This window comes from Babylonia areolata, chromosome 22 (genome assembly GCF_041734735.1).
Source record: "Babylonia areolata isolate BAREFJ2019XMU chromosome 22, ASM4173473v1, whole genome shotgun sequence".
NCBI classification, from domain to species: Eukaryota; Metazoa; Mollusca; class Gastropoda; order Neogastropoda; family Buccinidae; genus Babylonia; species Babylonia areolata.
In genome coordinates, this window is record NC_134897.1 from 9,870,658 (window position 1) to 9,887,329 (window position 16,672).

Sequence of the window (16,672 nt, forward strand, 5' to 3'; positions counted from 1 at the left end):
GGGCTACGCCCCTCCCCTAAACATATGTTAGTTTAATCATACATACACTTTTGGATGCTTGTCAGCAATGGTCAGCAGTAGTCAATGGTCAGCAGTCAGTAGTGGTCAGCAGTGCTTTGTGGTGGTCAGTGGTCCATAGTGGTCGGTGGTGGTCACCAGTCAGTGGTGGTCTGTGGCGGTCAGTCATGCTCACCGGTAGTCAGTAGTATGTAGTGGTCAGTGGTCGTCAACAGTGGTCAATGATCTGTAGTGGTCAGCAGTGGTCAGTAGTTTCTCGTGTTTTCTCTGAGCTCTTTGAGGGGTTTGTCATTGACAGGGTTGGTCTGTTTTCCTCGAGTGAGATGACAGTCATGTCCGTGAAACAAACACCCGTGAAATTGGTACACGGTGTGGTGTTCAGCGTCCCACCCATCCATCTGAATGTGTCTGCGTCCTAAACTGTGTTCTTTCCCATTGAATTTGTGTTGTATGGGTATGTTCTGTGTGTGCACCGTCCACTCTAACCATTCTCTGTCCTGTTGTCCACACAGTCCCTTCTTTCTGCTTTGAACTCTGTCTTACACCTTCGAACAGTAGAGTGTTCTGTGGGCATGTTTTGCATGATGGCCCAGAGATAAAGCACACTGGCGTCATAGCCTCGAATCAGCTGAACGGACTTGCCCGAATTGTGACGAATGAATGTTTTTTTTTTTCGTGACATGTGTGAAAATTGATGGAAGGGCCACCAACGATATTGTCATGCAATTGTGTATGCAGCTCCTTTTGGTTTTCTTTGAGGAGAGAAAAGTACACATCGGGGGATAGTGTCTGGAACAAATATTTAAGGGTGATGCCTGGAAGAGAGAGAGATACCGTCTCTGAGAAGGTCAATGCCTAAACGTGAATACATGTCAATCTGGGCTTGAAGGGCCTGCATGAACGGAACCACATCCTTATTGTTGTACCACACCAGGAAATGTATAGCAGTCATATCGTTTTCTTTCCGCACCTGATGGCAAAAGCTGTACTCTCCCTCCGTGATGTTTTCATTTTTGAGTCTGCTAAAGAGAGCAGCGTGGAGGCAGCACCGCCTCCTTTAGTTTGTCCAAACTTGTCATGTACTCATAACAAAAGTGCCCATTTGGTTCTTCCACCCCAAACGCTTTGAGATATTTGGAATTTGAAAATCCTCGGGCCTCGTCACCCTACCACACCCTGGCCACCATTGCCTTCCATATTTGGCCTTCAGCTTTTTAAAGTGATATACACCCAGCTGCTGCCCAAGACCTATAGGCTTAATCGCTCTTCATTGTCTCCAACACGCCTGCTATCCATCCTTGTGCTTCAGCTGCCTCGCCTTTGTTTCAGCTGCCACCTATGAACAATAAGCTTGCTCTTCATTGTCTCCGACACGCTTGCTATCCATCCTTGTGCTTCAGCTGCCTCGCCTTTGTTTCAGCTGCCACCTATGAACAATAAGCTTGCTCTTCATTGTCTCCAACACGCCTGCTATCCATCCTTGTGCTTCAGCTGCCTCGCCTTTGTTTCAGCTGCCACCTATGAACAATAGGCTTGTTCTTCATTGTCTTCAACACGCCTGCCTCTCATCCTTGTGCTTCAGCTGCCTCGCGCTAATCATACGCATCTGCCTATCACGTGATCAACACAGCTGCTGCTCAAGAGCTATATAGTCTGCAGGAACAACCCAGGCAAAATCGTTCGCTTCCGAGACGAACAACTCTGAGACCAACCGCTCAAGAGAATAAAGGGCAAAACCCCAAATGATGTATCGATCAGTACGTGCCATTTATTTTTTTTAATGGCCTCTTTTCTAATACGTCACTTGGTTGCCTGTCGACACCAAGGAAGCGCTGGAGCCAACAGACTGTGTTCGGACGTCATTCATCAATCTAAAGTCATCGTCGTGCAAGGCGAAGGTATGACAATGATTTTATTTTTCAGAAATATTATGTTGAAGTTTGCTAGCATCTTGTGTATTCTCGGTAGTACAGTGGCCAGTATCCCCACCTGTCACGCGGGGGACCGGTTTGATTCCTCGCTCAGGAGACTTTTTTTGTTGCTGCTTGTACTCAAATTAATTTGGGTTTCTTTCGAAACGTGTCGAAAAATAAAGGACACGACGCCGGCTAACATGTCAAGACACGTCTATTTTTAGACACTCCGAGAGACAAAGGTCCATTGTGCGCAGTCAACCAGCACATGTCAAGACACGTCTATCTTTAGACACTCCGAGAGACAAAGGTCTATTGTTACACATGACGCATGATCACGTGCCGAGACACGTCTATTTTTAGACACTCCGACTCTAGTGACCTTGACCTGCACATCAAATTTTTCCAGTGACCTTGACTCTTCCGCCTACTTCCGGAATGCGCACGCGCACCGGTCCGACGAGGTCCACATTTGAGGGGTCAGAAGTCCCTACCACACTACTGACCCCCGGCATCCCAAGGGGGGAATGTTACGGGGAAAAACCCCGTTACCTCAGTGCCTGGACATGAAACAGGGCGCTTTTACCTACCTGCTTTGCACTCGGGTAAGAGTTTACTAAAAAATTTTTCCCTGCCATTTTTGATGCATGACGTTTAAGTATGATTGACATCAATTGTGTCACATCATTTCACTTGGACTGTGTGAGACATAGGTTAAGCAGAATGACACAGTGTCATGAGTATCTCCACGGGGAATAGAAGGGCCATGCTGCACTTGCGACAGAACGTTGCTTTTTCAAGGAAGAACGATGCTTCCTCTGAGTGTTCGCTGCTTCAAATAGAAATAGCACGATGACGTCAATAATCATCTAGTGACGGTGAAATATATAATACGTCATCCCGTCTTGCTCCACTGGCTGAAGAAACACTTCTCTTGGATGCCGTTGGACGATGGAAACAAGACTTTGTCCCCTTTAGATTTCTGTTCTGTCTGTGAAACGTTTAATCATTCCAGGAATATACCATGCCGATTTAGTGACATGGCACTGTTTATTTGATATGGCAACGTTTACTTAGCTGAGTAAGTGACATGACAATGTCTATTTTGCTGAATAAGTCAAGTGGCAATGTTTATTTTGCCGAATAAGTGACAAGGCAACGTTTATTTTGCCGATTTATTGACATGGCATTGTTTGTATTGCTGAATATGGCACGTGGCAATGTTAATCATGCCGAATAAATCACGTGGCGATGTTAATCTTGCCGATTATGGCACGAGGCAATGTTTATTTTGCCGAACAAATGACATGACTATCATTCATTTTCTGTGAAGCAGATCGAGACATGGAAGGTAAAGTCAGAATGACGACTTTTAAAGGCTTTCAGGCCACGTGCATTGTGGACCCAAACCCGGAACACGGCTGAGAGAGAGAGAGAGAGAGAGAGAGAGAGAGAGAGAGAGATTTGGTGCAATTTGTTGAAGAAAAAAAAAAACTCTAAATTTTATTAAAGCTGATATACCATATCTGTTCATATTCATCACCAAATATTGTTCCACTTTCACTCGACTGCTAAAAAAAAAGAGAGAGAGAAAAGAACAGAGAGAGTGAGAAAGAGAGAGAGAGAGAACAAATCTAAATTTTGTTAATTTTGTAAATAAAGCTAATCTACTCTATTCATATTCAAAGCCAGATAGGGTTCCCTTAAAAAATATGATAAAAAAAGACGAGAAATGGGGAGGGACAGGAAGAGATTTTGTTTGTGCAAGTGATTTGTTGAAGAAATGACAAATTAAACGCACTATTTCCTCCCACTTCTTTCGCTATTTTGTCCGAGGCAGCGAAGAGAAGATCCATGAATTACTTTTATCACTCTTTGTAAAAAATAGATGACCTGATCCTCACGGATTCGATCAGCTTTTCGTTGTCCATATCGGGAAAAATAGAGGAAACTCGTGAAAAATCGGGGGGAAAGTTAGAACACTTGACCCGGATCAAATGACGAGAAAAGTAATCTACTAATTGCAATGATCAGGTTTTTCGTCGTCGTGACTGTCTTTTCGTCACCAGACACAGACTGCCGGAAAAACAACAAAAAACACACCACAGTCTGCACAACCGAAGAAATCACGGCTCTGAACACTGAGCGGCTTGGACAGTCTCCAGAGAGTATGGATGGATGTGCCGTGCAGGTTTCTTTTTTCATTTTGTGTGTGTGTGTGTGTGTTTTCTTTTACCGGACGGGCGAGGCACGGCCATGTTTCGCAATGCACGCAGCCTCAGAAGCCAACCAGAAACCAGAAGTCAGTAGGTCAGCGCCTATCTTTACGAACACGAAAATTGGAATCATCAGTCACCACACACACGCACACGCACACACACACCCGTAATCTACATCTCGTCAATTTTGAGGTACCTGCCATGCCCCCATTTCCCCCAGACAAATAAAACCACACCAAACTAATACTTTCGGATACATTATGTCAAAGGCTCAAAAGCCTCAAGTAGAAAACTGTCGCAGAGCGCCACTTAATACTCCGTTCAACAACAGAAGTCCATTGCCACCACTGCCCCAGACTGTTTAAGCTGCTGAATCCAAACCCGCTCCTAACAACCCACCCTCCATCCCTTTCTCCTCACTCTCCACACACTCACTACTGTTGATACTGTGGTTCGTGTCACTGAGTGTGCTTTGTACAGCATTTCTTTTTCTTTCTACTGCGGACAGGAAATAAAATTTCATACCGCAACTTAACGAAATACTTATATGGTAATCCAAACACTAAACTGGAAACGAGCAGGGAACGACTGATGAACATTTGTGGATCCGAAGGCTAAACGGCATACATGTTTACGATTCGAAAGTACGGTTTAATCCGGAATACTTAGCCCACTGTAATTGGTATGTATGGAAAGAATTTGTCCTGTATGTTTAGTCAACATTTGGCGTTGATTACTTTTTGCCGGTGAAAATTCATTTGTTAAAGTTTGCCATGGACAGAAACCCACATGGAGACACACATGCATGCGCACACACAGACTCACTGCCGACTGAATTAGGTTTATTACACAAATTTACTTTATTTACACATGTGAGCAAGTAAATGGTGAGACGGTTTCTTTCTGTTATTACACAACACAGAGATCAACATCAATCATTATCATCGTCAGTGTCATCATATCGACCGTCACCAGATGAACATGACAACAGTTATGACCTATTGATTTTTTTTTCTCCTGATGTTACTGTTCTTTGCTTATCATTTTGTGTATTACTGACGCTATGTGTTATATTGTTGCGCGCACATGTGCATGTATGTACATGTAGCTTGTCTGTGTATATTTATGTGTGAGGTAAACAAAATCCGACTTTACATCAACTTCCACATTTTAGCTTTTTAGACTTTAAAATATTTCTTCACTGAACGCACAGTCGCAGACACACACACAAACACGCACGCACGCACACAAACGTACGCACGCACACACACACACACAAACACTCACGCACACAATTTAACCAGGGTTATTACAGACTCACTCTGTTTATACACGTGAGGCAATTAGCAGAGAGACCTTATCTATTATACTGCAGCACAAAGAGAACACGGTTCCTTTGGTTGTGGCAGTTACGATGTCAATGACCATCAACTACTGATGTTGATATTGTCTCCTGTTGTTATTCTTCTTTGCATTTGGCTGTATGTCTGTCGCGCGCACGCGCGCGCGCGCGCTTGTGTATGTACACATATTTTGTGTGCGTGCCTTTTAGAATCTGCTTGTGTGTGTATGTGCGTGTGTGGTAAACAAAATCGTTCTTTACTTCAACTCAACTTCATATTTGAACTTTTTTTTTTTTTTTTTTTTTTTTTTACTGAACCCACATAAGCTTGACAATTTGATCAGGAAAGCAAGATACGTTCATGAAGATCGAGGCAGCGCGCTATCAAAGGCGAGTCGAGGAAACCTCATCGGATCATCACATAATCTTTCATTCCCTAGAACACCGTTTCAATGTGCAACAGTAGTTCATTGGTATTAGTTGGATTGTGGATTTTAACGTTGGATGGGGGTATTTGAATCATTAACCTTTGCCAGTGTCACAGGAGTGATTATAACACTCGTTGTTTCGACTCCACTGTTCATTGTTCAGCCGATGTTACAGACAACCTATCTGGACAAGACAGTAATGCACAGAGGGTTTCTTTGTACCTTGTCCCAAGAGAACAATAGACAAAGAAATTGAACGTGGCGTTGATTACAGAAGCCAACTCTATCAAACTGACGAAAAGTTGAGTGAAGTTGTAGTAGCGTCCACTCAGACTGTAGTCCGGTACAAACAGAAACCCAATGCCTGCGATCATGGCAGGGATGGAACAGAAGAGATAGAGTACAGACACAGCGATCAGTGTACGTGTCAGCGCCATCTCTCGTGACGACAGCGTAGACGAGGAGCTTTGTTCTCGCCATGCCGCCATTTTCCTCAGTTTCACTGACGTCACGAGAGTAGTCGCTGAGATCACTATGACGTAGGTAAAGATTTGCAACGAGCCCAAGATGAAGGTCACGCCGTCTAAATACTTTTTGTTGTCTCTGTGGAACTGACTGCTTCTGACCGCTTTGGAGGTGGAGCTGGTCAGAGGATCGAAGACACACATGACGCTCCACCTCATGCCGATCACCATGGACCCGGACATGATGACCACAGTGGCCACAGCCAGCACAGCAGCCGTGGTTCGAGTCTTCAGCAAGGTCTGGGAACGCAGGGGGCTCACTACACACAGACACCGCTCACACGCGATCAGCGTGGAGGTGAAACCAGACAGTGAAATGAAAGCGTGGAACCCGAACAGTTTGTGCTCTATGATAAACTCAAACACAGGTCCAATAGTCTGAGTGAAAGGGGGCTGGAGTCTATCCAGATTGGAGACAAAGCGGATGATCACGTGGAAAACGTCGACCAGCGAGAGGTAGAAGAGACACAGGTTGACGCGTTCTTTTAGGCCCTGCTTGCTGAAGACCAGCATGTTGAGGATGTTGCAGGGCACGGCGATCAGGAAGAGGATGGGCACAAAGATCGCGCCAACAACTGTGCCCACAGACCGCACCGTGTCCTGGCTGAGGAGGTTGTCGGGGTTATTCCAGGGAATGAAACTCCACGAGGATACATCCAGAACCACACATCCTTGTGGGACAGTCAGGTTGTTCTGAGGTAAACTCCAATTTGTTGTAACACCGAAACTAGTTGACGTGCTGTTGAGTAAGGAGATCGATTTACTCGGTGGTGAAGTTCTTGACAGAGACATGTTGAAAATTGCGTCCATATAAAAGTGGGAAAATTAACAAGTTGACGTAGAAATCGTCAATGTCAAGCTGAAACAAGAGGAAATACTTTCACGACACATGTCTGATACCTACCAAATTTGACACACAAAAAGAAGCAAAGCCACCAACGAAAAACAAAAATAAAACATACCAGCGTTTTAGTTAGTTTCGGAGCGCCATAGTCGTTAAGAAATGTTACAAATTTGTTATCATGTACAAAGGACATTCGTTTTCACGAATTGCAAGTGGGGTGGAGGGCGGGTTTTTTGTTGTTTTGTTTTGTTTTTTGTCTCGGCGAGCGACAGGGTTAATGTTCCATCCGGTATTTTGGCAAACGTGAGGTAGTCGGTTTTTAGTACATGGATTCAGCAACGAAAGCTGAACATGTTCATTCATAAATCATTGTGGTGACAAGACTGTGGCTGTGATTCACATGTTCTTTCATAAATCATTGTGGTGACAAGACTGTGGCTGTGATTCACATGTTCATTCATAAATCATTGTGGTGACAAGACTGTGGCTGTGATTCACATGTTCATTCATAAATCATTGTGGTGACAAGACTGTGGCTGTGATTCACATGTTCATTCATAAATCATTGTGGTGGCAAGACTGTGGCTGTGATTCACATGTTCATTCATAAATCATTGTGGTGACAAGACTGTGATTCACATGTTCATTCATAAATCATTGTGGTGACAAGACTGTGCCTGTGATTCACATATTCATTCATAAATCATTGTGATTCACAATCTACGGCTTTCATCATTTCTCTACACCGAAACTTGTATCAGTTTTAACTTTACATTCCAACAAAGGCAGAATATTTCCACGATATACAGACATACATTCATACACACTTTCATACATTTGTCTCTCTCTCTGTATATATTTACAGAAGAAAGATTCTAGAGATTGTTACACCAAACAACAGCTCGCAAGAGACAGGCAAATGTCACAGTCCAACGGAAGCTAATTACTAAGAAATAATGACTTTTCCCTCGTTAATCAAACACAAAAGATGTGGTTAACAGTCGTTCAATGACGTGACAGCAATGAGTCATCACATTAAATAATTTCGATATTTAAAAAGACGGGCGCAATAGCCGAGTGGTTAAAGCGTTGGACTGTCAATCTGAGGGTCCCGGGTTCGAATCACGGTGGCGGCGCCTGGTGGGTAAAGGGTGGAGATTTTTACGATCTCCCAGGTCAACATATGTGCAGACCTGCTAGTGCCTGAACCCCCTTCGTATGTATATGCAAGCAGAAAATCAAATACGCACGTTAAAGATCCTGTAATCCATGTCAGCGTTCGGTGGGTTATGGAAACAAGAACACACCCAGCATGCACATCCCCGAAAACGGAGTATGGCTGCCTACACCGCGGGGTAAAAACGGTCATACACGTAAAAGCCCACTCGTGTGCATACGAGTGAACGCAGAAGAAGAAGAAGATATTTACAGAAAAATGTAATGGTTTATGGGGTTGTTAAGCAGGCGTACACGCGCGCATGCATGCACACACAGACACATACGTGCAAGCACGCACAGTATACGTTATTTTTCTTGCGTAATGATAATAAAGGCATTTTTCTCCATAATGGTAACACAGTGATTGAAAAAGCAGACACCGCCATTAGTCACATCCACAAAAACAATAATGTCACTATGATGGATGGATATCAAGTAAAAACAATGGTAACAATGAAGATAAGAATTAAACAGAAATAGCTTTTACTGGATCAACAGACCAACACAGATAGGAGGGAGGGAAGGAGAGAGAGAATGTTGAACACTAAAACGCATATACATATATATCCGGTCACACACGTAAAATGTTACATGTCTGTATGAGTGTGTGTAGGTGTGCGTGGCTGAAACCTGATTGAATGAAACCAGAAACGAATAATGAGCGCCCAATGGCAGCCGTCAGTCGGCTCTGCCCAGGTTGGGAGGCTGCTGTGCAAATGACTCCGTTTTTGTGTAAAGCACTTAGAGCTTGGTCTCCGATCCAGGATAGGCTCTGTATCAAGTATCTATATCATTCACCATCATCTCTCTCTGTATGAATATATAACCGGGGGAAAGGTCCCACAAATTACACACACACACACATATATATATATACTTTCATACACATATATATATATATATATATGCATGTATATATACTCTGTGTGTGTGTGTGTGTGTGTGTGTGTGTGTGTGTGCGTGCGTGCGTGCTAATTATACCTGAACAATATTTCTAAGACACGAGAACAAAGAAAAAAGTCAAAACAGTGGACTCTCTCCGTGTGTGTGTGTGTGTGTGTGTGTGTGTGTGTGTGTGTGTGTGTCTGTGTGTGCTTGTGCACGTGTATGTGCATGCGCGCGTCCTATGTGTGTATCTTTCCAGGCATACACTTGACATTGGTTCAACTCAACTTATTGATTGCAAACATACCTTGTATATATCTCTCCCTCCCTCCCTCTCTCTATCTGTGATTTTGTGTGTGTGTCCGCGCATGTGTGTGTGTGTGTGTGTGTGTGCGCGCGCGCGCGTGTGTGTGTGTGTGTGTGTGTGCACAAGTTCACCGCAGAGCGATCAATAATCAATTATTTCCTATGAGCCCAACAAATGTCTTTATGTCAACCTCTGTGTGTGCGTGTGTGTGTGTGTGTGTATGAGTGTGTGTGTGTGCACAAGTTCACCGCAGAGCGATCAGTAATTAATTATTTCCTATAAGCCCAACAAATGTCTTTATATCAACCTCTGTGTGTGTGTGTGTGTGTGTGTGTGTGTGTGTGTGTGCGCGCGCGCGCGCGCGTGCGTGTGTTTGAATCACATTTGAAAAAGATGTGGCATGAAATGATAAAGCTGAAGATGAATTACACTTTATAACGGAATGTCTTCAGGTCCCACCCATTTGTTAGAAAATACTGCCAAAGAACTTCTTAGCTCCAAAGCCAGTGTTCACTTATTGTGAGCTGTTTTCTGGAGGGCAGAAAACGCAGCTGAATCAAAGTAAATTCATAAAGATGTGCCGTGAGGCGTGGCCTGTACAGTCATTCGCTGATCAGGTAGGATGTTGAACATTTATCTCTCTTTGTTTTTGTAACTCATTACACCTAAACTGGAATGACTGGAAATAAAATCAAGAATGTATGTATGTATGTATGGATGGATGCATATGTGTGTGTGTGTGTGTGTGTGTGTGTGTGTGTGTGTGTGTGTGTGTGTGTGTGAACTGAGTATACTCCCAACCTTTTACCTCGATTGAATGTACCCTTTATTGTTTGGTCTCAGTTCTAATTCTGGTCTTGCTCTTTCTCCTAGTCATTCGGATGAGACGATAGCCGAGTTCCCGTGTCCAATACGCGCTTGGCGCATTGAAAAAGAAAGCATGGCAACTTTAAGTGCTGTCCGCTGGCAAAGTTTGCTGGAAAAAAAAAACCACTCTGACACACACACACACACACCACACACACACAACTATCTATCCATGTATGCATGCACTCAAGACTTAGCAAGCGCGTTGTGCTGGTCAGGCATCTGCCTAACAGATGAGGTACAGAGTATACGGATTTGTCTGAACGCAGTGACGCCTCCTTGAGAAACTGAAAAGTAGTACGCTGCTGCGCGAACACGAGTGCAGTGTACAGCGTTAACCTCTGACTGATTTTCCTAGCCCTTCACGTTTTCACTGCGGGGTCTGTCACACATGGTACAGTAACGTACATCTTCATGTTGTTTCGATACCAGCAGGACAAAGGAACCGTTCATACGGGACAAGGCGCAGGAGAGCGATGTTTTAAGACTACAGCTGCATACCACTTGAACTGGGGAAAAAAAAGTGACATTATGACAGCGACAGCAACTTTAAAATAGGTACGAACGCGTCTAGTTCGCTGCTGGTGATGGGGTGGGGATGAGGGTTGGTGGTGGTGGTAGTAAGGAATCGATCTCACAAGCTTCATTCTGTGTTATCGATTTTGCCGTTATCGCTGTGTGACGGAGTGAGTGAGCGGTGTGACGTCGCCAGTGTTCGCCATCTTGTTCCGCTCACACCACTCGGTTTCACGGTCACGTTTCTCGTCGGCGACCTGAGTTGTCCTCCTTTATTTTTTTATTTTATTTTTTTTCTTTTCTGTCCGCTTCTACATTACTGTTTTGTTTACCTATCAAAGTGAATGTAGGATTTCGTCAAAGACAAATCTTTTATAGTGGTGAGAACTTTTACATGTACTGAGTGCACAAGGCACAGGGACTTTGGTTTACTGTCTCATTCAGAAAACGAAGAGAAACATACAAATACACCCCCCCCCCCCCCACGCCATCCCCCCAAAAAACAACAAAAAAGAAAAAAAACAAACAAAACAGAGACACCCACACTACCACTCGAAGGGTAAAAAAGGGTTCTGAAAACGGAAATTTTGTTAAGACAACGAAGACAGAGGAAGAGGATGGCGAAGAAGCAGAAGAAGAAGAGGACAAAGGAGAAGAAAGCAGAAACATGACCACATGGCTGTCTACAGGATGTGGCTTGGGTGGAAAGGTGGAACTATAAACACACACACACCTGTACAGGACCTGAACCACCACACACCTGGGTCTCCTGGTTTCCTGGACACGGGACAGCGGTACACCACAGGTGTGTGCTGCCATCACCCGGGGCTGTCTACACGACCTGCCTGTTTCGACACCTCTATTACACCACAGGTGTGTGCTGCCATCACCCGGGGCTGTCTCACGACCTGCCTGTTTCGACACCTCCATTACACCACAGGTGTGTGCTGCCATCACCCGGGGCTGTCTACACGACCTGCCTGTTTCGACACCTCTATTACACCACAGGTGTGTGCTGCCATCACCCGGGGCTGTCTCACGACCTGCCTGTTTCGACACCTCCATTACACCACAGGTGTATACTGCCTTCGCCTTGTGCTATTTCACTACCTGGCTGTTTCGCTACCTCCACTGATACCCAGCTGTTTCGTTGTCTATTAATACCTGTTTCGCTACCTCTACTGATACCCAGCTGTTTCGTTGTCTATTAATACCTGTTTCGCTACCTCTATTGATACATAGCTGTTTGGCTTCCTCTATAGATACCCAGCTGTTTGGCTACCTCCATTAATACCTGGCTGTTTCGCTACCTCTACTGATACCCAGCTGTTTCGCTGTCTATTAATACCTGGCTGTTTTGCTACCTCTACTGATACCCAGCTGTTTCGCTACCTCTATTAATACCTGGCTGTTTCGCTACCTCTACTGATACCCAACTGTTTCGCTGTCTATTAATACCTGGCTGTTTCGCTACCTCTACTGATACCCAGCTGTTTCGCTGTCTATTAATACATGGGTGTTTCGCTACCTCCACTGATACCCAGCTGTTTCGTTGTCTATTAATACCTGTTTCGCTACCTCTATTGATACATAGCTGTTTGGCTTCCTCTATAGATACCCAGCTGTTTGGCTACCTCCATTAATACCTGGCTGTTTCGCTGTCTATGTTGATATCTGTTTCACAATATCTATTGATACCTCGCTGTTTTGCTGTCTACTGACACCTAGTCTCTGTTGATAACTGTTTCGCCATCTCTGTTAACATCTGCTTCGTTATATCTATTGGTATCTAGCTGTTTTGTTCTCTGTCGATACCTAGCTGTGTCGCTATCTTTATAGATATCGAGCTGTGTCGCTACCCCTGTTGAAACTGAACTTTTTTGTTATCTCTGTCGACACCTAGCTGTGTCACTATGTCTATTGCTACCCAGCTGATTTGTTATCTCAGTTGAAACCTAGCTGTTTCGCTTTCTCTTCATTGATACTTAGCTGTTTCGGTCTCTCTGGATACCCAGCTGCCGTGCTGTATCTAATGATACATAGCTGTTTCGCTATCTCTATTAATACCTAGCTGTTTTGCTATATCTAATGATACATAGCTGTTTCGCTATCTCTACTGAGTACACATCTAGCTGTCTAGCTATCTCTATCAAATGTACCCAAGCCATGTTGCCTCTGTTGAGTACACTCTTAGCCTCTCTGCCTGGATCCTCTGGATATTCTACCTCCATGTTGAGCCCACACCAACTGTCTTACCTGTACAGAATATCCACAGCCACAGGAAAGTAAGCTTATTCTTAACAAAAACAAAAAGAAAAAGAAAAAAAAAAAAAAAAACAGAAAGAAAAAAGAGAATGAGATGAACATCTGAAATGCTTCTTTTTCCACCAAGCCCTGGGGCACACAAAACGAGAGAGAAAAACGGGGGGGGAGAGAGAGAGAGAGAGAGAGAGAGCGTCCTTCTCAAATATCTACAAGGGTAGGGCATGTCCAACTACTTAGCCTATGTCCAAACAACAATTGTTTCTGTGTAATAGTATTTATTTTTGTTGTTGTACTATGAATGATTGTATGTTTGAGAGTGTGCGTGCGTGTTGTTACTTATGATGCATGAATATGTCAGTGGCATGTACGAAAGCTCAAACACTTTCGAAATGTATATTCAATATACATCGACGTGTACGAGTGGAGTGTATGATTATATCTATGGGAAGCAGCTGTGTGCTGTGTAAAATAACGTTTTTGTTTTCACTGGCATCACCTTTCCTTAAAGTCAGCGTTCCTCTTTGAGATGCACTGAGTAGATGTCTGACTGGCTAAACTGGTTCTGTCACACCATAAGTTGGTCACAGCGTGAGAATCAGTTCAGCCAAACAGATCCTTGCATCTTTTAAAAGCCTTTTGTCACACTGATGAGAGGGTCACGACCAATAGAGAGCCACTTTGAAACTAGCCCCCAGACCCCTTTGTGTTGTCTTCAATTCCCCCCCCCCCCCATCTTATTTTCCCCGTCCTGTCCCTATACACGGCTGTACCCGAAGACAGAACCCACTTACTGCAACAACTGGAACAGAAAATTACAATAAAAACATGTTCAGTACTCATACGTTGAAGATGGCACAAGTGCCGTACAATCAGCTACAAATTGCCACCAATTAATTGGAAATGTGTGTAACATGTGATCCACACTATAAAAATCGGCCATAAACAAGACAAGTAATTATTCTCTTCTTTTACTGGAACTAATGTTTGAGGTAAAGTACCTTGTATTCGTCCATGCCCCCCTTCGCAGGAAAATGCTCTCAAAGCGGGGTATGGGTGTTTATTGGGTATTTCACTCTTTTCACACTTTTTGCGCCCTGGTTGACATCGAATTCATCACAGTCAACATCTTCGTCCTCCTTTTCTCAATCCAAGCCATACATGTTACTGTCGTCAGTTTGCTCTGGACCGTTGCTGAGCAGGTGAACAGCAGTATCATCAGGAAGCTGCTCAAGAACTTTGTCATCTTCCGACCTATCCACTGCATTGGAGATGCTGCAACACAGGATCGGTGTGATGATACATCAGGGAAGTATCTGTCCCACGTAAAGCTGACCCAACAGATTACACCAGGCCTTGCTGGTTGCATGCGGTTGGTTTTCCCGCTGCAGTCAGGGTCCTGCCCCGCCTCAGCCGTTCTAGCCAGCAGCAGCAGTTAGAATCCTACAATGGTTTGGCAAGACTGACATCGATGGCCTGGGCCATAGCTGTGCACCCCCCCCCCCCCTTCCCCATAAGATCGGCATCTCGAGTTTGCTGTCTGAAGGAATGGATGGGATGGGGGTCTGTGAAAGATGAGGTTTGTGACCGGATCGAAGGGCTGGGCTGTGTAAGCGATGTGGAAGAGATCATTGTGATGTTTTGATAGTTGCCAAACGACTGGATAGTTGGCGGGATTATGTTAAAAACAACAACAAAAAAACACGTGTTATTTACAATCTTGTGAATGCCACATAATAAAGAGGATTTTGAAAATATGAGACGTATGACCTGGTATAAGATCTCGTGAGCCAGTTCTGGTTTCCGTGGATGGGGAAACATGACGATACCCAAAACACTCTGTATGGTTGCCTAAATAGTAAACACAGTCATCATACAAGTAAGAACCATTCGAGGAAGCGAGTGAATTCTGTCGTTGTAAATCAAGAACTCAAAAGAAAAAGAAGACAACATGGTGGCACCTTAAAGTCTGGGCAGGTGGTTTCTGACTAAAGATGAAATTCATGACTTGGCGGCTGCCTCCTGCACTGGACAGGGGGTTGTTGTAAAAGATGAGATTCATGGCTTGGTGGCCATCTACTACATCCACCAGACAGAATATTCATGACCTATTGTCTGTTTCTGTTGTCTGCCCTTACACATCACAGCTTTTTTCCGAATGGTGGTAAGGAGCAGGTAACAGAATGTTTGTGGACCTCTGTCCTAAACCAGAGTGAAGTGATGGCCTAGAGGTAACGCGTCCGCCTAAGAAGCGAGAGAATCTGAGCGCGTTGGTTCGAATCACGTTTCAGCCGCCGATATTTTCTCCCCCTCCACTAGACCTTGAGTGGTGTCTGGACGCTAGTCATTCGGATGAGACGATAAACCGAGGTCCCGTGTGCAGCATGCACTTAGCACACGTAAAAGAACCCACAGCAACAAAAGGGTTGTTCCTGGGAAAATTCTGTAGAAAAATCCACTTCGATAGGAAAAACAAATAAAACTGCACACAGGAAAAAACGCCAAAAAAATGGGTGGCGCTGTAGTGTAGCAACGCGCTCTCCCTGGGGAGAGCAACCCGAATTTCACACAGAGAAATCTGTTGTGATAAGAAGATATGCAAATACAAATACAATACAAATAGACCAGGAAGGAAAACCAGATTGCTTCTTTGCATCTATCCGAGGCCAAGCCAGCAAAGTTGAATAAGAACTGTGTTTCATTTGAACCTTACTGGTTCTGGCTTCACGGTAAACCTTCGCCTTGTCTTTGTCAGGTTTCCATGTCCTGCAAAACAAAGGTGTATTCCCTTTCGGATCTTCATTCTGTGGAGCTAGGTTGTGTCTTTTTTTCTTCTTTTTTTATTATTAGTTTTTGCTCTCCATACTCACCTGGTCACCTCCAGGTCTGAAGTTTGCATGCTTTTGATGAAGACCAATTGCTAACGCTGTGCAAACTCTGTTGACTGACATTTTCTTTTCATTGAAAGTATCTCAGTTCCTGAATTTGTGTGGTGGTTTACAGTCTGGAGTTTGCCTCGTGGTCTGATCCATCACTGTGACATCTTTCTTTCTCTCCCTTCCCTCGCTGTCTCCATCTGTCTGTCTGCTGGCCCTGTCAGATTCTCATCACAATTCTTTTCAGGAAAACTCTGGTCTCTCTCTTTCTCCCTCCCGAATTCTCCCCTCCATCCAGTCTCCTTTTCTCTAAAACCCCTTTTTCAGCAAAACCCTTTCCCCGTCTCTCTCTGTCCCTCCTCTCTCTGTCTCTGTCTCTCTCTCTCTCTGTCTTGTGGCAAGAAGTATGGAAGGGAGTCAGTCAGTCCCCCTGGTGTCATGAATCACACTGAA

At 44.3% G+C, this 16,672-nt stretch overlaps 1 protein-coding gene across 1 annotated transcript; it reads right to left on the reverse strand.

Moving 5' to 3' along the window:
• Window positions 1-2,249: 2,249 nt before the first annotated feature.
• LOC143297508 (uncharacterized) lies at window positions 2,250-16,242 on the reverse strand. The gene is made up of 6 exons (XM_076609906.1): window positions 16,214-16,242; window positions 14,505-14,618; window positions 13,843-13,908; window positions 11,842-11,858; window positions 6,143-7,115; window positions 2,250-2,319 (listed from the first exon to the last, which is right to left on the reverse strand). Exons 1-6 carry the CDS (start codon window positions 16,240-16,242, stop codon window positions 2,250-2,252), a joined length of 1,269 nt encoding a protein of 422 aa, XP_076466021.1.
• Window positions 16,243-16,672: the final 430 nt, after the last annotated feature.

Bases quoted from the DNA above. Each gene is read 5' to 3' on its own strand.
- LOC143297508 (XM_076609906.1), bottom strand. From the start codon at position 16,242: ATGCAAACTTCAGACCTGGAGGTGACCAG. The intron at 13,909-14,504 runs GTATGGCTTGGA...ATGGTGTGACAG, and splicing joins CAAACTGACGACAGTAACAT to AACCAGTTTAGCCAGTCAGA. The intron at 2,320-6,142 runs GTACAAAGAAAC...TTTGATGTGCAG, and splicing joins TATTGTTCTCTTGGGACAAG to GTCAAGGTCACTAGAGTCGG.